Source organism: Paralichthys olivaceus, chromosome 3 (genome assembly GCF_024713975.1).
Source record: "Paralichthys olivaceus isolate ysfri-2021 chromosome 3, ASM2471397v2, whole genome shotgun sequence".
In the NCBI taxonomy this organism is placed as follows: domain Eukaryota; kingdom Metazoa; phylum Chordata; class Actinopteri; order Pleuronectiformes; family Paralichthyidae; genus Paralichthys; species Paralichthys olivaceus.
Genome location: NC_091095.1, coordinates 20,049,445 through 20,073,920, shown reverse-complemented (window position 1 = coordinate 20,073,920; position 24,476 = coordinate 20,049,445). Strand labels below are relative to the sequence as shown.

General features: G+C 41.7%; 2 protein-coding genes across 2 annotated transcripts in view; one reads left to right on the top strand and one right to left on the bottom strand.

Annotated features, from left to right (window-relative positions):
- The first annotated feature begins 2,787 nt into the window (after positions 1-2,787).
- rasl11b (RAS-like, family 11, member B) lies at positions 2,788-4,967 on the top strand. Its single transcript, XM_020080539.2, has 4 exons — positions 2,788-3,071; positions 3,176-3,232; positions 3,321-3,397; positions 3,870-4,967. Exons 1-4 carry the CDS (start codon positions 2,957-2,959, stop codon positions 4,365-4,367), a joined length of 747 nt encoding a protein of 248 aa, XP_019936098.2. The 5' UTR covers positions 2,788-2,956; the 3' UTR covers positions 4,368-4,967.
- Positions 4,968-6,038: 1,071 nt separating this feature from the next.
- Positions 6,039-24,476, bottom strand: part of scfd2 (sec1 family domain containing 2) — an 87,987-nt gene continuing 69,549 nt past the window's right edge. The window contains exons 6-9 of the mRNA XM_020081466.2: positions 19,729-19,874; positions 13,544-13,678; positions 8,066-8,185; positions 6,039-6,317 (exon numbers count right to left, since the gene is read on the bottom strand). Coding sequence (XP_019937025.2) covers positions 6,225-6,317; positions 8,066-8,185; positions 13,544-13,678; positions 19,729-19,874 — 494 coding nt within the window. The 3' untranslated portion in view covers positions 6,039-6,224. The remainder of the gene's footprint in view (positions 6,318-8,065; positions 8,186-13,543; positions 13,679-19,728; positions 19,875-24,476) is intronic.

The following is a 24,476-nucleotide window of genomic DNA, read 5'->3' as shown; positions in this document are numbered from 1 at the left end:
CTCTAAATTGGCCCAGTTTCTCTCTGATATCCCAAATGACCTTTCTTTGTGGGAAAGGGCCCGGGGGCGAGCGCTGGCCGTGTGTGCCTCCTCTCAGCTGCAGTGTAAAAGGTGCGGCCACCTCGGAAAATCAGCCCTCACCTCCGTGTCAACAAGGACATCCTTCTGAGAACAGATTTCACCTGCCCCTCGACCCCTCCCTCCCTCTGCCAGCCCCCAAATTACCTCGACATTCTTCTGTTTGCAGTGAAAACCCCTGAACCCTCCCTGACAATTGTCCACTCCCCAGCTATAGAGGATTAACCCCCCGTTTTTACCCTCCGTAACCATCTATTGTCACCTCCGTGTGAATGACACTCTGATCCCCAGTCAGGCCTTGTTCTGCTCTGTTTTAGCTCCACTTGTCAAAGGCATTCTAATTTGCCTGCAGTCCTGCCTCAGGGCACATCCACACAAAAGGCCCAACTGTAATCAGACAGTGACGTTTATTAGGCTACATCCACACTACTACATTTTCATTTGAAAACAGTGTTTTAAGATCAAAACCATCTCTGTTATGGCTCTGTATCAGTTTTGATCCCCGTCCACACTAACATGCCTGAAAATGCACATGACGTGACGACTCAGTGAAGGTTAAGTCATGACAGGAAAGATCCAATCAGCAAGTGGTTGAGTGTCGATGTCATAATTTCCAAAAAACATCTCAGTTTCTGCCCGTCCAGACCAAAAAAATGCATTTCCAGGATTTTAGGGCTAAAATTCTGGAGTGGTGCAGACAGCAGGTGTTTCTGTAGCAGAGTTAATGTGTTTTCAAATTAAAATGTAGCTGTGATATAAAACACGTTGCAGGCACAGATTTAAAAAGCCAGGAGCTTCAGCTTCACTCACAAAAATAAACTCAACCACGGAGAAAACATTCAAAACAACATCAAATATGTGCTGTGATTATGGTATCATGTGCAGTATTTGCTCAGTATTTGCAAGACAGCAGGCTGCACCATGGTAACACTGCTGAGGGTGGCGTTTACCACGTTGGCTGTGATGTGGTTAGAGGGGCAGCCGTGTGTGTGTATACACCTATAGCAACCGAGTCTGCTCATGAGTCTTGGCCACTAATTTCATATTTCAGCGCAGCCACCTGTCATCAGCGCTCTTATCAAAAATACATACCAGAGCATAATCACAGAAGCAGCGGCTGCCAACATACCTCAGAGCACATGAGCGCAAATGAAAGATGGGGGAGAGGGAGGCGTGCGGGGGGACGAGACCGTGGAGGAGGTGAAAGAAAGTGGGACAAAGAGATGGTGCAGGTTAAAACACAGTCACTGAAATGATTCACCATGTGAAAGGTAAATTAATGTTTTCTTATGCTGCAGCCGTTCATGGAGAACTGCTGTACTGGATGTTCAGGGCTGGTAGATCTCATATCATCCACACCATGAATGAGCTCCTGTCAGGTATGTGTGTGTGTGTGTGTGTGCATTTGTAAAACAGCACCCCCTGTGTGGAGGATGCACATGTATGGGGGGCATGTCTGAACAGGTCACCAGCTTCAACACAACACCAGAATGGGATCAGCCACATCCCAGTCCACACATTAACATCATAATAACATCATAATAATAGGTTTTATTGCCTCCACCTAAGAGGGTACGGTTTAACACCTGGCTGTTATTTTGTAAACAAGATTGTAGAAAAACAACTGAGCAGATCACCACGTCACTTGGTGGAAGGATGTGCTGCCTGGTCAGGGACAAACCAGTTCAGTTGTTGTGTGGATCTGGATCAGGGGTAGATCCAGGATAGTTTTCAGCTTGAGCCAAGGAGTGATGAAAGTGTGTGACATGTCTGAAAGCTTACACAATGCGTCACAAAATATTAAGAATGATTTAAAGTTGTATTAACTTTGTCACTTGATATTTTGAATGAAATTGTGATTTATGAATATGGGCTGTACAGATTTGATTGATCTGTACACACTGGGGCCCAACCTTTTACTCCAGGCAACATCTGAGGTCTTTACATTTTTTTCTCAGTTCACCGTGAATATCAATTTTATCCTCTTAATTAAAACTGCCAGTTTGAGACCCTCTTTTCATTTGAATATATTCAATATTGACTTTTTACAATAACTGACAGCCCAATGGGCCGACTGAAACTTAGGCTCAGAAACGTCTGGAGTTTGTAGCTTGCAACTCTTTGATTTCTTTACTCATCATACGCTCTTCAGCAATAAATGATGAACAAACCATAAAGAATAAATGAAGGAAAGACAAATAAAGGAGAAAATAAGTTTATGTCAACATGACTCAACAGTCATTTGAGTCTGAGACAAAATGAAATATGGATCTTATTCATTCTGTGTGGACTCAAAGTGTACTGCTGAGCAGGAGGCAGAGGTGTCCCTCCGGATTTGTTTGAATAGATTCATGTTGTGGGTCTCTGCATATCTTTGTATGATATTATTGTATATCAGTTCTAGTGCTGATTGTAAAGCATCAGATGCCTCTCTCCTCCTCCTGCTCCTCCTCCTGCTCCTCCTCCTCCTCCTCCTGCTCCTCCTCCTCCTCCCCTGTAGATGAGTGTGTGATGGGCGGGGCCCTCACCCTGAGGTCTCACCTGCTGCAGGATCGTCTCTGAGCTCGTGTTTAACACATAGACATCTGTCCACGTGTGGGCGGGAGCGCACGGGGAGGAGGCACGCGCGGGGGGGAGGGATTGGGAGGGGGGATTGCTCCTCCGCAGCCAATCAGATGAGAGCACCGATCCAGCCTTATAAAGCTCGCGTGCGGCTGAGAGCAGCAGAATCCAGCGTCTGTGACCTGCGTCTGTTCCCAGCCCGTCAGTGTGTGCGCGCAGCTGGACTCACTGTGGATTACTGAAGCTCTCTCTGAACATCTGCAGACTCGTGTTTCGTTTCCTCTTTGATTCTTTCTCTTTTGGACGGAAAACAAAAATGCGTCTGATCCAGAACATGACGACCATCGCGGAGTGTGCGGCTCCTGAATACCCGGCGCACAACAGGGTGATGAAGATAGCTGTGGTAGGAGGCAGCGGGGTGGGCAAAACAGGTGAGACGCGAATATATGACAAACATCTCTATTACGCTGAAATTCTAAAGTGACGCATTGATCCTCATCATTTGTTCTAATGTGGTGGCTTTGCTCTGTTTCAGCGCTTGTTGTGAGATTCCTCACCAGACGATTCATTGGAGACTACGAGAGAAACGCTGGTGAGTGACTGAGAGACGTGAAACCTGATGTTACACCGACTCTTTAATATCCTGAGACCGAAGGTCTAATGTTTCCTTGTGTGTGCAGGTAATCTGTACTCCAGAGAAGTCCAGGTGGACGGAGAGCAGGTGACCATCCAGGTTCAGGACACTCCTGGTGCAGAGGTGAGATCTTTGCTCTTCTTCCTCTTCTTCTTCCTCTCAGACAGATGTTACACAGTTTGTTTTTTTATGACCTGACTGTCAGGTATCAGAAGAGTGAGAGTTTCACACGAGACAATCTGTGAATAATCCAACACAAAGATCATAATCTAAAATCACTGTCTGACCGTTGAGAGCATCCAAGCCTCTTCTGACCGGGCGTCAGTCCAACACTGAAGATGTGTGTGTGTGTGTTATTATTTCCTTCTGAGGCCAGAGTGAATGATACTGATCCACACACAGCCCTCACCCACACCTCTCTGTTCAGCAGCAGTAACTCTAACCATCCTGTCTGCCTCACTTAACATTCCAGTCGTTTCAGAAAATCACTTCCACAAAGTCAGGGAACGTTTGGTCTTAGTTCTGAAAATGTAAGATCTAAATCGGAGTGTGTGCTTGGTTGTGTATTAATCTCTCTCTCTCTCTTTGTTTCCAGATGACAGATAATGGAGTCAGTCTACCTGACCATGTGAGCTGCTCCATCCAGTGGGCCGATGCTGTGGTGCTGGTGTACTCTGTGACAGACCGCCGCAGCTTCGACCAAATCCAACAGTTGCACCAGCTGGTGACTCGCACCGGCGGCGCCAACGTGCCCCCCGTGATCCTGCTGGCCAATAAGGCGGACCTGGTGCACCTGAGGCGTGTAGACTCCCAGCAAGGCCCCCTGCTGGCTGGAACTCTAGGCTGCTCTTTCTACGAAGTGTCTGCTAGTGAGGACTACAGCCAGGTGCACGGCGCCTTCCACAGGCTGTGCGGCCAGCTAGCCAAGCAGCCGCCGCCCGCCTCCAGCTCCTCAAACAACTCTGTCGGTGCCACCACGGAGAAGAGGCGCTCGCCCCTTATCCCCAGGCCAAAATCTCCCAACATGCAAGACCTGAAGAGGCGATTCAAGCAAGCGTTGTCTGCAAAGGTCAGGACCGTCACCTCGGTGTGAGGACTAGTTGGAAGTGGTTCAGAGCGACCACAGGAAGAAAGAAAGATCTGTGCTTCTTCACTGAAGTCCTGTTCCAGCCTGGCTGAAGAAGGCAGGAGTGAGGTGAACAGTGGTAACCTCTGTGTGGTGGGAGGCAGATGAATCTTCAGAGGTTAATGACCTCGGTAAAGAGCAGGAGTCTGTCCTTATAGACTACATGTGAGAGGAGAAGCAGGGAGGAGGCTCATCGTCCTTTCAGGAGCAGAGGAGACGAGCAGCAGTGTTCAGTCACAAACTGTAGATGAAGCTCCCCTGGAAACAGCAGCTCTCAAGGACTCTGCTGCTTATTTTTAGCTGTGGTGCCCGTTCAGACTGCTGCCGCTGCACAGCTCTGCCACATGATGGTACAATGATACACCAGCTGCTCCAGCCACAGCTCGGTGCAGCTGGGTGTGTGTTCGTGTGTGTGTGGGGGGTTGTATCTGGGCAACCAATACAGCATGTAGCGTGTGACGTTATCACTAATGCACTTTATAAAAAAAGAAAAAGTCCAAAGGGCCTGTTTTTATTTATTTGTTACTAATTCACTGTGTGTTCACAATAAAATGATGATGAATTTGACTCTGTCTCTGGGTTTTCACTCATCACTTTGCAACAGACACTCATCTTTCTGTATGGTGCATGTGTCCATGGCCTTGGCTTCATAAGAGTACGATACAGAGATGACGCAAATAGAAGAGATTGTGTATTGTAGTCAGGAGAGCACATTCCTCCACCAAGGCCCAACAGTATTGAATTCTACCCATCTGCACCAAATGTCACACTCACATCATATCTTGCGATGTTAAAGGAAGTGATACAAAATTCCTGGATCCACACCAATATTTGAGGGGCTCTTTCCTGACCGCATTCCAGATCCTTCCACCAAGTTCTGTAGAAATCTGCTCAGCTGTTTTTGTGTAATCTTGCTCACAAACAAACCAAAAGAAGGGGGTTGAAAAAAGACAGAAACACATCTGTGCAGCTCACGATTTTCAGATCTGTCAAAAGCCAAAAAATGTTTCTGGGGTGATGTCCTTCACCCCAGAAAATCAGTCAGAAAAAAGAAACTGAAGAAATATCCGGAGCAGCACAGGAAGATTTCATGTATGTTTACTCAGGGACGACCTTGTTTTATTAGGGACTCTACTGAGAATCACAACCTCCCAGAACACGAGGACTCTTCTCAATAATAACCTGAGTTTGTGTACATTAGAGATCGGTTTATTTACAATTCAAAATCTAATTAGTGAATCTTAAATATCCTGTTCCTGACGGGTTAGTCAGGCCAGAGCAGGCCAGTACACAGGATTCAGTGGGGAACTGTGCTCCTCCTGCTTACACAAAATTCACACAGGCACTATGAAACGACTTGTTAATTATTCGGTTAGCCACCATTAGATGTGGCGAGGTGAGAGCGCTAACAGAGAGTGTGTATTCTCACCAGCACAGCAGCCTCGCTCTCTTCACACCTTCATTGTAATGAGTTCACACACGTGGCCTGATTCTAATGCACAGCCAACAAGTCAGGCAGTGTGTATGCCACGTTTGTGTGTGTGTTGAAAAAAAGTATAAGAAGATTTATTTTTAATATTATTATTTGGTGAAAGCAGTATCTGAAATATACCACAGAGAAAGACGAAGGTCGTCACATTTATGTTGAATTTCTTTAATGTTTTCGAGAGAGATACATCTAATATCTATATCATTAATTTACAACTCTCTTTCAGAATATTTGAACCAACTCACACACAGGTTAGGAATGTTGCACTTGCTAATCAATCCCTTCATTTCCATTTTTACAGCTTTTTTTCTGTGGTGCACGAGTTCTTCTGCCCTTTAGACACCGATGTCAGGCGCCAGTCTTTGGGTTGCGAAGAGCAGCTCAGGGATATCGGTCGGCCTCAGCAATCTGGTGGACAGGACCAGCACCTGGAGCAGAGCAGATAGACTCATGATGGTTATAATAAGCCACAGTCTTTAACTTGAAGTTTACAAAATCTGTGAACTTAACAGTGAGAATTTTTGCTGCACTTTATTTTTATTAGGTGTCATCTCAAAGCGTATGTTTTTGTCGGTGGTAACAGAACCACAATCTGACTTTTTGTCATTCAAACACAAGTGTAAATGTTCATTATGGATTTATTCACACATGAATCAGTTAATAATTTATAAATTATTTTCCTGAAAAAGCCTCGGATTAAAAAATCTCAAAATACATCACTGTCCACAAGATTTCACTACTTATTTAATGTCTCATAATACACAAGCATGAATGACAAGCACAGGTCATCCTATATAACATGGTCATGATTTTACAGCTTTAATTACAACCTTGATTATTGGATTATATACAAAGTATGATTAGTGAATAGCTGCTCTGATGGAAATACATAAAGGCTGTAACTGTCCACACACTGTAACAGTATGAGCTGCGCATTGAAGCAAACTAATGTATTCTCCTGTGAAGTCTGCAGGATGAAGGGTTTGACACTTTGTGTGGATCTACACATTTTTTAATGAGCTAATGCACTTTCTTTAAAGGAAACAACCCTGACAACATTTTTGTATGTATCCTATGATGTAAATAATGCTAAAAATTCAGATGGCGATTTAAAAAAACAAACATACATTTTGTTTCTATAAGTGGCAGATTTAGAAGACTGGAGGTTGTTAGCCGGCACACACAGTCTGGTATAGCCTTCTAGTTTGAGTTAGAACTACAGCTCTCTCATGCTGTATAACAGAGAAGCTCTGTTCTTCTGCAGCAGTGTTGCTTTAACTCTGGGTCAGCACCTAAATTTGGCAACGGCCCTGTTTGTAGTGGCACACGGATTCTGTTTCTGAAGAAGTTCGTCCAAGTGCAAGAGCAAAACTTAGCAGCTTGTTTTCAGAGGAACTTCAGTGGAAGATGAATCAGAACTTCATGAGTGTATGGTCCACAGTATGTTGTGCATGCACTGTATGTGGTAAGGTAAGAGTGTGTATCCTAGTGTGTGTGTGGGCTAGTAGCCTATTACTGTATATAGGCTGGTCTGTATTCAGTTTCCCTGATTACAGATGGGAGGTTTTGATCCTTGCGAGGCCTTTCATTGCCTCTGGCCTCTTTCTCAAAGCCTTTTATTAAGACAAAGCCACATTACCCCGCCTGATCTCCATGTTTGCCCTCCTCGCTCTCCTCTCACCCAGAGGAAACGCATACATCTGCATGTTTTCTATGCCACTGTGGACTGCATACGTAATCGACACTTAAACAGCGAGCAGGCAGACACAACATCTCATGCATGTAATCAACACGAGAATCAGATGCTCTCACCCGATTTGACAGAAGCCTGATCAGTGTATGTAGGGCAGCGTTCATGTCTGCTCATTGTTTGTCAGGTTCAATGAGACATCTGTCTGAAGGTGGACAGTTTGTAAACCTTTCTCTATTTATGTTTTGGCTAAAGACATAAATCGGTTCAATTCAACACATGAGTCTTGTTTTTCTGTATCTACATAGTATACTTGTAGACTCCACTTTCTTTTTTTAATAACATATAATAGCTAAAAAAAATAATTTTCACTTATTCCGGAATAGCATAGACACTAAAACTTACGTCATGCACAAGTGAGGTAAGCAGTGTGGTACGAGTTTTAGTCACCTGGTGGTAAAAGACAACTGAGTCTTATCTACTCACCTGCGTCCCTGGTTTGTGTGTGGTGACAATCTCTTTGATGAGCCGCAGCTCTGAGGGTGTGACGCCTCCTACCACAAAGAGGAGGAGCACGGGGTTGTCGCTGGGATGCGGACGACTCACCTGGAGATAAGACAGGACATTGCGATGAGTTATTGTTTTTTTTAGGTCCTTAGGTGTTGATGCTGTCCACCATTATAGACAAGTCAGTGACCTTGTCCAGTGAACAGTTTTATCATTTCCTCTCTTTGTTGCTTTCTGTGGTTCTCGGTGTCTTGTTGCTGAGTCACCACTCAGCAGGACACCTGCGATATTGTGATGATACTAAGGAGAGAGGACTCCATAAGGACACAGGTCACAGCTTCACAGCGGATGATGTCTTCTCATGCTGGTGTCATGATGGCTGACACGTGGACGGGGAGGTAGACACCCCCCCACCCATACAACACATGCAGACACGAACATATGTCCCACATCACCTGTTCACACACACACTCAGAAATGTAAAACCATTTACTGTCACTTAAAGATGACCTAACAGCAGGGTAGAGTCTGAATGAGACTGACTGCAGGAGAAGAATGACTTTGTGTTTTATTTATCGAGCTGCAACATGTGAATGCAAACCTAGCAATTAGAGCAGCAGGGGGGCGGACCTGAACTGACAGTAGCTGTACACGTGAAGCACCAGCAGGCAGGGATGAAGCGTGTCAAGTGTATTCAACATGTGTTTGTTGATTTAAAAATAAAGTGTAAATAAATGCTTTCTGGTGTATTTGCTCGTGTTAAATTTTTTGTTTTATCAGACAGATTTGCTGACACTAGACATCACACGGCATCGCAGACATGTGCTCGTAGAGCCACCACGTGCCTGTTGGCTGCGCCCATAGACACATTGCAGCCGCCTGAGGCTAACCATGTGCACTGCCATGGGTTACACTGGGAGGGAGGGGCTTATGGATGTGTGTGGTGAGGAGGTGTGAGTGAGGAGGGGACAACATTATTCATGGAGTTATATAAATATCACCAACTGAAATACCATGTTTTAGACCAGATACTCACACTTCACTTCCCACTACTCACACATCAGTGGTTCCCATCTGAAGACATTAGACCACGGAACATACGCTGCTTCTTATTATCTTTTTATTTTATTCAATAAAAATTAAGTGCATCTTCTTAAAGCTGCATTCACCCAGTTGTTAATTTAGTTAGAATCTTCATTATAAGGTGTGAATATGGAAACAGCCACTGGTTTGAATTTTTGAGAGTTTAAGTCGAAAAAGTTTCAGTCCGATTGTTTGATGTGTCCCGTCGACTGTTTTAAAAAACTTTTCAGACCTGCAACACCGTGAGAGGCCACTGGTTCAGATTGGCAGTATTGCAGCCATTTTCCTCTGCTGTGACCCTTGTTGCAAGAAACATTGGGATACTGACAATCTATATCATCTCACTGCTCCCTTATCGATGAAAAGACAATGGACAGTTAAAATCTGGAGAGACATTGGACCATGTCTCAGGGTAAAACAACATGTTAGCTATGATTAGACAATAGCTAACTTTAGCATCACAATACTTCCTATATAATGTTACTGGTCTACATTTTTTAACAGATCAATGGTTATGAAGGACAGACTCTTTCAAGACCACACCTGTCAATGGACATTCAAGATAAGGGTCAAATTACAACAGAACCTGCACCAACAAGCTACTAGCTCTGTAAATCTATATGTCGTAGCACTGCTACTTATAGGAAGAACGAAGAAGACATTATTCTAGAATCTCACTAGATACTAAAATAATTCATATTAACTCGCCCACATGCTTGTGATCCACTCAGAGCATAATCATGGTCCACTTCTGGACCTTAAGCCACCGCCAGTTGGAACCGCTGCACACTTCTGGATACATCCCAGCTTTTTTAGACTTTTATACATTTGCAACAGTTTTTCAACAATTTATTGTTGGTGTTGTTCACACATGGTCTCAATGTAATGGTCTGTAATGGTCTCCTGATTTCCTGAAGTTGGTCATTCCAATCATTGTCAAACATTGCATCATTACTCTTGAAGTAAGTTCCAAAGCTATAGACCCAATAGTGATTCCTGAGACGTATATGTATATGAAAAACACTCCCTCATAAGAAAGTATCAAGAGCACTAATAATCAAAAAGCAAACTGTAAGTAAGTAATTGTTCTCCATAAATGTGAGATATCCTGGGACATAAGCATTTATTTGCTGGTGTTAGTTAGACAGAGGTAGTGAGGCTGAATTGACATTTGAAGGAGTAGGAGCCAGTTCTCCTGTACAGCAAGGACTCTGTCTAAACAAAGACTTAACATAGCACAGCAGACACAAGATGGTATTTTAAGCCACAGTGCACAAGCTTTCAGTGGGTCATAATTCAGACTCGGGTCCAGTCTGTTTAGCGATATAAACCCTGGAGTATGCATAGGTCCTGTGGTTAAATATAGACGTTTTATTAGGGTGTTTTATTGAATAAAGGGTGGGCACTGTGCTTCTATAGAACACTCCAACTTTAGGTTTATAGGTTTGTCTGAGTTGGTGTTTCCTGGGCCAAGTTTCTTAATGTGTGTAAAACCAGGCCACGGTTACACAACCGCTCTAATTCCTCCCCCCAGGGTAATCATCAGTTTAAGCAGGCCCATATGTGGGATAATCGGACTGTGGACAGCGATCTGCTTTGTGGTGGATATACATTACCCACAGGTCTAAAAGTACATGTCTGTAGCTGAAAACCTTCAGTGCAAACCAAAAATTCTGACCTTTCGTTTTCTCCAGGTACATTTACAACTTTAGAGAAACAAATGATTGAAAGTCAAATAAACTGATCATTTAAAAAAGCAGGCTATCAACAACAAAAGATGTGAAAATTAAACTGTCAGTTTCTCAATTTTCGGCAAAACCAACTGCATCATTTGAAAAGATGAAACTTCAAATGGATCAAAGAGGATGTATGGTGGTTTTTGTTATGCAAATACTGGTATTGACCATTGTCTGATCACTTAACACTTTCTCTTCCAGTGTTTCTGTACCTTTTAAACTTTTGTTCCAGGACTATTTATTGTGCTCGACACATCTGAGGTTAATATTTTGCACCATAAATAAATGGGATTCTTGAAAGCTGTCACCTGGTTTGATGTTTACATGTTTTTAATTTTCAATAACCAATACGTTTGATTAAGGGTTTTGAAGACCAGCGCTAAAAAGTTGCTTATTCCTTTGACTTTGATCAGTTTTTTCTTGTGAGGGTTGATTCTCCCCTTTTCAACATTCTGACCAAACACCTAGTTTCAAACTTCAGACTGACTGCAGCTTCACAGTTTCAGATTAACTAATGCTCTGTCAATTCAGCAGCTAGCAACTTTTTTTTCCCACTCCATTCACCAAAGTTGGCAATGTCATATTAAGATGACCCAAAAAGCACTGCACATAGTTGTTCTTCACCCACTGAAATGTGGCCTATTGATAAACACAGCATTATTTTCTCACTGCAACATCCCATAGGAACCACATAAGTAATGTCAAAGACCCTCAACAGTCAAATTTCATTCTCATTCACAATCAAAAGAAAATGATACTAAACTGATGCTATGATTCTTTGGACATTAAAGGCATACTTAGTACAGAGGTGTTATATTCAAACAAATTACCAACCAGCGAGCAAACAAACAGAGACACAACAGAAGTGCCAGTGGGGGAGTTTGATTGCAAAGTGTCTTGAGAATTGTTTCTCTTGTTTAGTTATAATATATGTTGAGCTGAAGAACTGTTGTCTTTGCAGGTGAAAACACCTTTTGTCTTGTTTCGTCCTCTGAAGGTGAACATGACTTTTTACTTTTACTCCCTACATTCAAACACAAATATCTGTACTTTCTACTCCTTACATTCTCAAAACTGGGTCGTTACTTGTTTATACGCTTTTACGCATGGAGCACCTCTCGCTCACTCGCTCGCCCCCTGCCACGGGAGACGCGCAAGCCCTGGCGGCGTTTGCTGTCGGGGGGGGGGGGGGTCAACTGAGGTCGAGCTGCTGTACAGGTAATGATCCTTCCTCAGGTTGACCTACAGAAACTTTGTTACATTTTGCCAAGTTATCAAAAGAGGCATCGTGTATCATTGAAGTTAAAAATGAGTTTTTACTTATGTACTTAAGTACTTCTCAGAGCCTGTACTTTCTCACTTTTACTTGAGTAAAGGAGATGAATCAGTACTTCTTCTTTTACCTTAAGTAAAGAATGTGAGTACTTTTGCCACCTCTGCTGGTAACTCCATGCAGAGAGATGTGAATGTGTCATTGGCTGATGAGAGTAAACACTTGCTATTTGCAGACAGGAGAAGCTCACCCAGCACATCAGGCTAAATTAGGTCAAGTTCTCCCAATGGAAGGAGGTACTTCATTTTCCGTAGTGGGTAGTGGCAAAGGGTTTAAGAAGAGGTGACCCAAATACAAACAAATCTTTGTGGGCTTGTTTATATTCCGTGCAGGAACCTCAGACTGAATAGACTGACCCAAGAGGACTTCGTTGAGATGCCCATGAGCAGAGACTGCTTTTTGAAGGTTAAGGCCCTGTCCCAATTCCTCTCCTCTTGCTCGGAGTGTCCCCCTCGAAATAAAACCACAAGGGAGAGGGTAAGAAAATCTTCCCCTAGGAATTGGGACACCATTCTCTACATCATCAGCAGCCAACGTTTCTACAGTGACAAACAATATCAACTAATGTTATTATATCAACAACCATTATTAACCAACATTATAATAGTGACACATCTGACAACTGCAGCTGGTCAATTGATCAATTGATCAATATACAGTCAGTCAGCGTGTTTACATCCATTATTTCAATGTAACATCCTGTCCATAGAAACTTCTGCCCAATAGTGACAATGTTATTATAAGAGCAGGGAAATTTGCTCTCACTCAGACTATTGACATGCTTGTTTTCACAGTGTGAATAGCGATATTCCTTTGTTATGCTTTGCTATTGGATTAAAATAAGATATTCCGCTGGATTTAAACATTTTAACATGATTATTTTGAATGATGTCATATTTACACTTATGAGCATTTTACCCATTGCGGTCATCATGTTTATTTTCCTTATCTGTTTGTACAGCATTCAGGAATTTTCGTCCACCCCTTAATTTTTTTAGGGGGCCCTGAATTCACTACGGTTGAAGGGGTGTTTGAAGGGCTAGCTGGCCACTACCCCTACATCACATAAAGAAATGGTACAAAACTATCCCTTCAAGGCCACGCCCAAAAGAAGGGGTAGGGCCAATTGGTAGATCTAAGGGTTGAATTGGGACAGGGCCTATGACTTAGTTTTAGGGTAACAAATGGGTTTCAGTTAGAGTTAAGTATTTAGTTGTGATGTTTAGAGTTGGGGTAATGGGCCAGAGAACTATGTCAATGATTAGGGAAACAAGTTTGTGTGGGTGTGTCTGAGTGGTTTCTGACCTTCATGAACATACTGAAGCCGGTCTTGAGCAGGTCTGTGAGACCTCCGGACATGTGTTCGATGTCAGGACATTCGAGTCTGTCAGGGTGGAACACTTCCTCCAGGACCTGTCGCAGGAAAGGACGATATGTTGCCTGCAAAACATGAACACCACACAACCCAGTTGAACATAATGATCAGTGACAACTCGAAATATTTTCACTGATGACAGTTTTAATATTATGTATAAAGATGTATTAACAATAAAAAATGTGAGTATGAAGAATAAAGAGCAGTTGTTTTTCAATAGAATGGCTTTGTTTTAGCCTCTGTAAAGACAGTGGAGTTATAAACAGCTCTACTTGACCAAACAGGCCTCTGATCTATGAGTCACTTCAGGATTAACAGTTTGAGCACTTCTGTAATCACAACAAAAGTATAACACTGCTGGGTGTGGCTAAAATTAGTATTTGATCAATCAAGATCAGATATTTAAGGTGACAAACCAAAATCCCTTTTAATCTTAGAGAGTCCTCTCAGTATTGCTGAACAAAACATTCATGACATCATCCAAACTACCATTCTGCTATTATCACTTTTAAACTTGTATTCTTTGTTTTTCCAAGCCACAGGAGATGGTGACACAGGTTTAACGTTTGAGATAAAAAACCTATGAATGCTGGAGGGGACTCATATTGAAGCTTGTTGTTGATGCGCTGCTATCTTTCAAATGCACAAACGTATCGGTGCCATCACGACCATATCCTTCTTTGTGAAAACAGTAGACATCTTTCCGCTTACTTCTCCAAGGTAACGAGCTGCCAAACTTTCACAATCACAGCAAGTAGTTACTTTTATTTCCTCAGTCTAAATGAGAAAAGCAGGAGCATCAATGAAACGCTGATGTCCTCGAATGAGCTGAACTGCAGAATCTCGACTAAAGCATGATAAATACATTTTAATCTTCCTAAAAGTTGATTTATTTCAGCTCTTTCTGCCCAGCTATCCAGGACATAATGTACCATTTATAGCCTTCAAAGCTAGTGGATCAAGAATCCAAGACAGATTTTTTTAAGGGAGGGAGGTTTGCTGTTCCAGATAAGACTTGGCAGAGCTTTGTTTAAGTACTTTGAATAGCAGGAGTCTTAAAATAGGCAGAGAAATATCTTTCAGTGCTGAAGCCCTGGATAACTTTCTACATGAGGCCATAGTTTACAGTTAGTTAGGAGTTGGTATGTTGCTTATTGAGGAGATATGCTGAAATGTGAGCAAAGTAAGAAACAAACCCTTTCCTTTCAATGTAGTTGAAGGAACATCTGAACACTCAGAAGACTACAACCAAACTGTTGATTCAAGCATTAAATATACACCTACACACACAATATTACCCAAATACCAATGTATCCAGGTGCATCTGCCCACAGACATCCCCTCACCTCAGTGTGGAGCATCAGCATCTATCATTTTTACCAGAAGACTTGCAGCCTCCCACTCCTCATCCATGTGGAGCAATCAAATCAGGGGAAAATCTGCCGTTCACATTGTATAATCATAATTATACAAACTAATATTTACATCCACCCACAGAAACTCTGCTGCAAGGGTCAGCTTGCACAAACTAAACTGGGAGTAAACACATTAGTGATTCACCCCTGGTCATACATAAACAACAGCATCCCAGGCATAAATGACGAATCCAGCCCACAGTCACGCTCAGTCCATTTTCATCTGCTTTCCAAACAGTTAAAAACAATCCCATCACATCACCACTGCAAACACCCACATTTTAAAAACAATATTACAATTAGTCACAATACCAGAATTCCTCCATGCACACGCACACACACATGGAATTGTTGTGTGAAAATAAAAGTGTTGTAACAGTACAGTAAAGTGCTTTGAGGGGTCATCAAGACTAGAGCAATGTGTAAGACCATTTACACACACACACACACACATATGCACACACACACACACACACACACACACAGATATCAAGGTGGATTTCAAACTGAATGAACAACTATGCCAAAACAACAGTGACAACCTAGGCCACCTCATGGTTTTATTCTTCCATCAGCCAAGTTGCAGTGATGCTTGAATTCTCCTGCAAAGAAGCTAAAAATTCATACGCTTCTTTGTCCACACAGCACAGAAGATCTATACAATCACCACAGCGCCAAAGTGGGCATTGAAATTATAGCACTGTCAAAGGCTAGCAAAGTGTTTTTGCACAAAATCATGATTCCACAGTGAAGTTGTGGATATAAAATGACATGTGTTAAATTGTGTCTTTAGGTAGCAAACTCTGCCCACCAGCACCTATACTGCTCACAAATGAACACATTTTACTGTATCTTGTTTATTCAATTCATCTAAAAAATGTTGAGTGAGACTATTTCTTGGTTAGGCGTTGGGTACTCCAGGGAACCACTGGCTAGTCGAATTAAACCTTTATATTAAAGATTATGAGGAAATTTTTTTTGAAATTTTATTTGGTAAACTGACCCTTTAGTTTAACTGCCAGAGTGCAATGACACTAATACCACTTTTTTCTCCAAGTAAAGAGCTAGAATTTTCTGAAACTGAGATTTTGTGCTATAAAATCAAATGGACGCACTGGGGAAAAACACAGGCAGTGGGAAAGGAGTTCATAATTTTTTTAGTGGCTTTACACACGTTTCAAAAACCTGTGTATACTTGCTTATTTTAGCGTAACAGAGGTATAGCTAAGTCGTCTCAAACTACTAGGCCGACGGCTGCGTAACATGATGAGACAACTTGTTGAAGTCAGTCATCAGGAACATTGATCATGTGGTCCGTTACCAGTGACTTATGTACAGTATGTAAACTCTTAACTGTAGGAACAGAGGTTAGATAATCGTCGACAGCAGCAACACTGATAGTGTGCAGACATGCATGTGCGTCATAGCTGCTTTAAAAAATAGCACTACACTTCTATTCACAGAGTTCACTGTTCAACCGTGGTGGTAATGACTGATGTTTCCTGACACCATGTTAATGTATTATACGATGAAATAATGATCCATAATGGACAGAGAAGGCAAATAAATACAGTTGGTACATTATCAGTACAGCCTATGCAGATTCACCTTGCAAATGCTCAGACATACACAAAGGTGTTTTTGCTCGCCACAGTCTGTCAGCACAGATGAATCGTTTTCTTGTTATTGTGGCTTTAGATTGGTTATATAACCCTCCCTGTGTCTCATAACTAATCCTAACAAGTTCAAAGAACGGCAATATAACTGCCATCATCTCCAGACAAGCTCCTCCCATCCACTGAGGCCAGTATCAATCAATTTGTCAATATAATCCCCCTACATGAACATTGAAAGCTTTCCTGCTGCATCGTACAGTACACAATGCTCAGTGCAACTCATGCAAACATGCTGGGATAAAAGCGTATGATCCCATCGACTCACTGCAGTGTTATTTTAGGATTTCTGAGAACAAAAGTAGCAGACACAGGTGAGAGGTTGTGGACGATGTCAAAACCTCTCACTTGTGTCTGAACCTAAGTGCAGAGATTCCAGGGAAAAGCTTCTGTTTGAGGACGACATCTTGACCGATGTTTCGGCTTCATGGGCAGAGGGGCTGCATGCTGAGAGAAGCTAATGGATTTCTGATGTTTCACAGGAACAGCCAGTAGCTGGCAGATATCAAGCTGTTCTCCTTTTGTAAGGAGCCATTTTCAGCATTCAGCCGGAACAGGAACAGAAGATTCTGTCCTGACAGAAAGCATCAACACACTGTGACAAAGATGACAAAGGCGTTATGTTCCCAGCTATCACTCTACTCCACTTAGGTGTTGATACTGATTTTAAAGCAATATTCACAAATTCTAAAGTTTGAGGTTGTGAGAAATTCTAGTTTGTACATTTGTATTTGTAAAAATATAATTAAATGTGAATAATCAAAGTGCTTCTGTGAACATCTGAGTGCAGATGACTAACAGAAAACTCTGTTCCTCCTTTTGCCTCTGAGGCCTCTGAACAAACTTTGATTTACTAATTTGACATTCTGAGAAATTGTTGTACTCCCTTTCCTGCCAAGAGTTAGATAAGAAGATTGATATCACCCCAGAGCTTAGTTTATGTTAGTAAAAAAGAATATATGCTTTTTATGTAAGTCTTTGTCCCTGATGATTTCTTGGTCTGGACCAGTTTCCTAGGAACCAGCAGAGACTCCAGGAAGTAACTTGTCCTGATCTCTAGCTAAGCTTTTAGCTGTTTTAAGATATGAACTTTGCCTTTGTAGAACGCAGCAGGAGATTGTCAGACACATGCACAATAACAGGAAAATCTCCAGGGTGTCAGGAGTGGGGCCTGGGTAGAGCCTACAGGAGGCAGCACTTGACGTACAGCTGCACAGATCACATGCTTTTGTTTACATCACATCCACACTGTGTGTTTGACATAAGCTCTTGAATCTCGTTGTCTTTCCAAGTAAAATCTACTTTGGCATCTTTTATGTGTATGGCTCCTCTTTTTCATCCTGAGATATTTGTATTCTTTTTGTTTTCTTCAGCTTTGTGTCCATCACATCATAGAGACATCATCACCTCACTGACACGTTGGACATTTGCATTCTCACATCCAACACCTCCATCTGAGATTACAGTTCAGTGCATGTCTTCTTAATCTTTTTGACTAACTAAGCAAGCATATAAACCTATTTTCACAAAATGACTTTTCTTTCAAATATTTCTGTATATTGTTGAATGCAAATTTTAATCAAAGAGGCAAAATCTGATGGAAATAGATTAATTGCTCAGAGAACTTCATACATTTAAACATTTGATTCATCATCCTGCTGAACACAGTAGAACTCCAACTCCTCCAATTACAATAAGGCTTTGTGCCTCATGTGTTCATGACAGGATAAAAGATTTATGTAAGAATTGTAAAAAGACAAAGGCATGTCAGCCGGCTGAAGCTTGTCTTCAAACTCATCTCTACCTCCAAGAGTATTTCTTTCCCTCTGCTGTCGGTTTCTTTTAAATTTACTTACTTCTTTGTATTAAAAAAAAAAAAAAAAAAAATTAAGTTTAGTTGTACTTACTTGATTCTTGTTGATCTAGGTTTGTATAGTTGAATGCACCTATGTAAGTCGCTTTGGATAAAAGCATCAGCTAAATGATATGTGATGTAACATACATTTGGCGAAGAAAATCATTGTGACCCCAATAGAAAAAACAAGTTCCTTGAATTTCAATTGCTTTACTTTTATGTTCCCAGCCTGCATTCTCTGATAGAAGAGTGAAGGACAGCGGCTAGTGAAGCTGCTACTGTTGACTGTCTTTAAGAAAAGGTAAAAGCCCTTTCATGAGGACAAAGCTTTCAGAAGCAGAAAAAGAAGCCTTTCTGAGTTACATAAGCTTCCAGACACAGACTGAAGACTGTGAAGAGCCTTTCACAAGCTTCTCTGCAACTGTGTGACGCACAGTGGAGGGACACAAACACGGCAAAGGCCAGAGGTCCTCTGCTACGTCTGCTCCTGTGATACTGCCTCAGCAAAGAAAACAGGTAAATAAAGATGAAGGAGTGAGTAATGTGCAACTCTAACTAAATATTCAGTTTTTCACTTTTGCTGGGGATTACTGATGCAATGTCACAGCTGACGTGTGGGACTCGAAAGACGGAAGAGATGACAAAAAAGTAATGTTGGATTTGTCTGCTAAAATGGAACCATCCTACAACATCTGTTTACACAGTCACATTATGGGGACTTGTCTTTCTTATAGGGACAAAAGCAAAGTCCCTGTAATATAAATAATATAATATAAAATGAATATAAACTTCTGGGCTTGCGGACACTTGGATGACACCTCACGGGCAGTATGGAGGCATGCTATGTTTTTTCAGTTTTTAGAAGCAATCGCCTGGGCTAAAACACAGTTTACCTCCGAAACTCCAATATTGTTTTGTGGACTCAAACACTTCACTTCACCCACCACTCCATCGGCATATTAGTGACTTTTGTTTTTTTCTGTGAACTATCCCTTTAAGGTTATGTTTAGGATTATGCAGGTAGTAATTCAGTAACTATGGCTAGGGTTAGAGTTAGTCTCAAGGAAATCAATGTAAGTCAATGTAATGTCCTCTGAATACATGGAGCCATGACTTTGCATGTGCATGTGCATGTGCGTGTGTGTGTGTGTGTGAGAGAGAGTGTGTCGTACTTGGTGAACTCCATCGCTGGCAGTGTAGACGGAGTGCAGCTGCTTGAGGTGATCTCTGGAGTGGCTCAACCCTCTGAGGGTCTTGAACATGTCCTCCATTGCAGAGTGGGCTCGCTCTGTGGTCAGCTCCTCTGAGTTTGAACAGCCTGACAACACACACAAACATACACACACTCTTACTAAACAAAAAACTGAATGTGTATTTGTGAAAATGCACTGTAATGACAAACCATCCACCCAGAAAACATTTGCATTAGCAAAAATCAGCCCCAAGACGCAGCATGTTGCATTTTGCAGGTAATTTTCTCAGCTGGGTGTGCACTGAAACCAATTATCAAGGTTAACGCACAGGAGCGAGAGGACAAGCGCGCCTTTATTCGGGCAGAAATGCTGCTGCCTAATGAAAAGCTGATGTTCCCTCCTTTCTGAAGAGGTGAGCAGGGAAGACTTGTTGTGAAACAAAGCTGAAATGATAGAGCATGAGATAAAAGGAGAGGCATGGTAGAGAGGGGTTTGCAGAAAATACAGCATATGGATGTGAAAGAGCTTGAAGGGGGAGAGAGAGGATGGAAGCCAAATGGGCACTTCACAATGCAATGTAGGTCGCCTGGCACCTGCACTTCTCCCTCGTACTGCTGCTGCTCAGGAATGTGGCCTCCTTCTGTTAATAAGAAGATCAGCTGCGTTATAGAAGATATAAACCCAAGAACTGTATCAGCACAATGGGCTCCCACAACAACGAGAGCATTGATGACTCTGACATTAACGCAGCTAAATACAACTAATTCACACATGATTTTTATTTACCAATGCTGCACATGCATATTGTGAAGGAACAGCTTCATATTCTTAACATGACGGACATGCATTAAGTGGAAATTTAAGCTTTCAGTTCCCCTCGGTCAGGAACTGTGAAGATGATGATAGGATAAGAAGATTAAGCTGCAGGAGAACCTTCTCACAGCACTATGTTGGCCCACTCTATGATATAGCTATTATATCATACTACTACATTTCCTTGGGAGGTTTTGGTTAAAACACAAATTATGTAGAAACCTAACACAGTCCTGTACAACATCAACATAACTCCTGCTAGCGGCCCACAGTGATTATTTAAGTTAGGATGCTGGCCAAGTCACAACGATGATACTAATATGCCAGTATGCTGGAGGCAGACCATGGAGCACTTTAAAAAGTAATGACTAAAACAACTGGAAGCCATATAAACTGCATTTTTAGCAAGAAGGCTAAAATGGAGGGTACCTGATTGTTTTTTCTAATTGTCACGCTTAAGCGCTTATATACTTGAGGGCATGAGTGGGCTATGCCACTCAGGAAGGTAATCAGAGAATAAAAACAATGAATTTTGAAGAAGGAGAAAGCTACATTAACTGTCTCCAAGTCAGAGAACGATTTGAAACAAAGCAATGTTGATTAAAAAATTTATAATCAATGGTTAGAAAGTTAGAAAAGACTAGAAAATAACTTGGTTTAACAGAGGGGTGATCAAATGTATGATGAAATTCTTAATTATTTTACCGAAAATACCTTGTTGGATAACGTCATGAAGCAGCGCGGGATCATGGGATTTATTTTCTTTTGAAAATCTACCAGATGCAATTTCTATTCACGTTACGAACAAACAGCAATACGTAATCATGATCCATTACAAGTGATCAATACACACACCAACCAATGGAAGGATAAAACAGACGACAAGCTGACTGGCTAGCAATGTGTTTTACCTTCATCACACGTCATTTGCCCCAGAAGTTATAGCAGAGAAAGGCAAAACCACGGATAAAGAGGATAACAGGAGATCAAATGAAACGTCCCATTACCTTGACTAAAATTGGGGATTTCTCTGGGTTTAAACATTGTTGGGAATATTTTAGATAATGCCAGTACATGAGTCAATAAAATATAACAAAAGTCAAGTCATTTTTAGACATTATGATGAATACTTGTTAATGTGAACCTGCTGAACAAAATCTTATGGTAAAGTACTTTATAAAATACAGACTTAAAGATTACCTACTTTTTGCTTCAAAGCAAAAAAAACAACATGTAAGCTGTCTCTGTTCAATCTTTCTGCACTGTAGAAGACAGAATACAATAAACCAGGAAATCTCCATCACTCAGTAGCATAGTGTATTGATCTTCATTGTCTCACTAAAAGGTTCAGTGGGTAGAATTGCCATGCACTCCAACTTTGATTAGACTTATTTGGCTCTAAAAGTGAAGCATGACTCTGGCCACCACGGGGTAAACCAGCCATCTCCGGAAAACTCAATTACAGCTCTTGAAGATTATATAACAACATATGAGCTCACATTTTATACAGCAGACAGTAATGTGAGTTTTCCAAGATAAGATCTAACATTCTCAGGACATGTGGTAAAATTCTCCCCCTAAACATAATGATTCACTGACTGTAACATACTATAAACCGAAGGACGGTCACTCTTAACTCTTCCCCCTCGACACTGAAAAGAATGAAAAGACACAACTTTCAAGAGGCTGAAAACTGACCTGCATAGCTACATTTGCTTCACATTATCTGGCACATTACATGTATTTATGTGGAGGAACACATCAATGTCAGCACAGCTCGATAACATACGCTGAACAACTCGATTTGGTCAGGTCTCAGTCTCTGTTATCCTTCCCCCATAGATGATATCACATTTAGCACAGCCGCTCTTTGTTTGGAGCCTCTGTGTGGAGGAATGTGAAGTGTCTGGCCCCGTGGTTTACTCTTCTGCACTGCCCTGGCTGAGAGGTAAACTCTCTGAGGAAAAACAGCAGGGCTATTTGATGGAGGTGAGCGTGAAGACTTAGTCAGATGTGGGTCTTATCTGTGCAGACACCTGCAGAGGAGAAAGGCATCCTACAAAACAAACTGCACCTGATGTTTGTCCATGGGCTATTGCATTGTCTAAGAGCTTGCATTATACAATGCTATGATGAATACAACATATGCATTTAGGTTGAAGCAAATGACAATAACCATGTGTCACAACCTACAGCTGAGGATGTGTGCATCCTCAGTGTGTTTGTGGTGTGCACTGGATGGATAAATTAAAAGGGCTGGGTGAGAGGAGATCAGTTTGACTGCGTATATGCCGTGAGAGAAGCTTGTTGACTTGTTGCCAAAGCAAACAAGTGAAAGCAACGGGCCTCCTTCTTCTGCTGTTGAATGTGGGCCCCCCCACATGCCCTCCCTCCCTTGAGGCAATCCATGGTTTAGATGTTGATCGAGGCGCTGCACATCCTGAACGGGAGCAGGACCAGGTGCTGATCCCGAAACATTGGCTGTGAGGACGAACACCTGTGTCTGAATTCATCTCACGCAACGCTATGCTGCCACGCCACCCATCATATCTACATTTAACACCACATAACACCACACACGTTCTGCTGCCTCTCACGCAAATATGTCAACTGACTTCCGGGTTATCCAGATCGAATGTTTATGCCACAGCCATATGGTGGTTTCTAGTACAGCATCCATTCTGAATGATGATTTCAACATTTCTTAAAACCAAGGCCGAGTACTTCCACTTCACTCAGCAAAAACCATTTAAGTCCACAAAACACATTTATTTCCTGACACCATTCACTTTAACAATCGCCTACTTGTGTAGAAAATTACAAAGTAATATCTGAGACTGACTCAGCTGCACTGAGGAGCAAGTGATGAGATCATGGTGGGGAAGTGAGACTGGAGAGGATGTCGTTTGCACAGGAAACGGCTGATTGTCGGCTTTCTTAATTAGATCTTACAAAGCCGGAGGTGAGCAATAGTCACTAAGAGGAGTGTAAGCGCAACCTATGACGCTCAGAAGGATCTGCATGGGCCAGCCAATCAGAGGAGCCGAGAGGAATGTATCACTATGAATAGAGCTGGATTGAGGTAAAAATAAAGAACTGCAGACGGGGAAATGATGCAACCAAAGACAATGAAAAAAGGACTCATGGTTTTTATTTAAAAACGTGTAACATCTATAACCTACATGTGCGTCCTTGAAGGGAACTGTCAAGTTGAAATGATTAGTGTGACCAGAGAAGATCCAGCCTGCTTCTGCTCTCACATTAGAGACTTCATAATGCATAGATTATTATCCATAACCATACTATTATGAATAAACAAAAGCCATATAACCATCATTCAAAGATATATATAGAGATAAAGATATAAATAGATCTCTCTCTATATATATTTAGTTGACCTGACACAAGTTTTGCTGACTTGATCGAATTGCAACCTTTATTATGTGACAAAATTAAACTAATTTCAAAAACAAATTTCAAAATCAGAATTCTGCGGTTAAGATGAGGTAGATCTAAGTGCATTGTTCTGAAGAACAAGAATTGTTTCTTCATTGTTAAGTGCATCATTTCCTATTAGTTCCTCCAGAAATGATTAAAATGAATCAAAAATATATGCTTTCATAAAAAAGGCTGAATAATTTCTGTAGTAATTAAGGCAGCAGGATGATGACACTTTCTGAAAGAGGATTATGAAAATAAAAAGCACATTTTCTGCTTCAAATTTGTTAAAAAATACATTTAGATGATGACAATATTTAATTTCTCAATGAGAATAAAACGAATGTCTGAGAGAGACAGAAGCACATAGGTCTCGTGTCCCCAGCCTCCTGACTCCCGATTACGTGGATTTCATCAGAATTCTATTGCATTCATTTTTTTTGTTTTTTCCTACGAAACCTGGATGAGAACAGCTT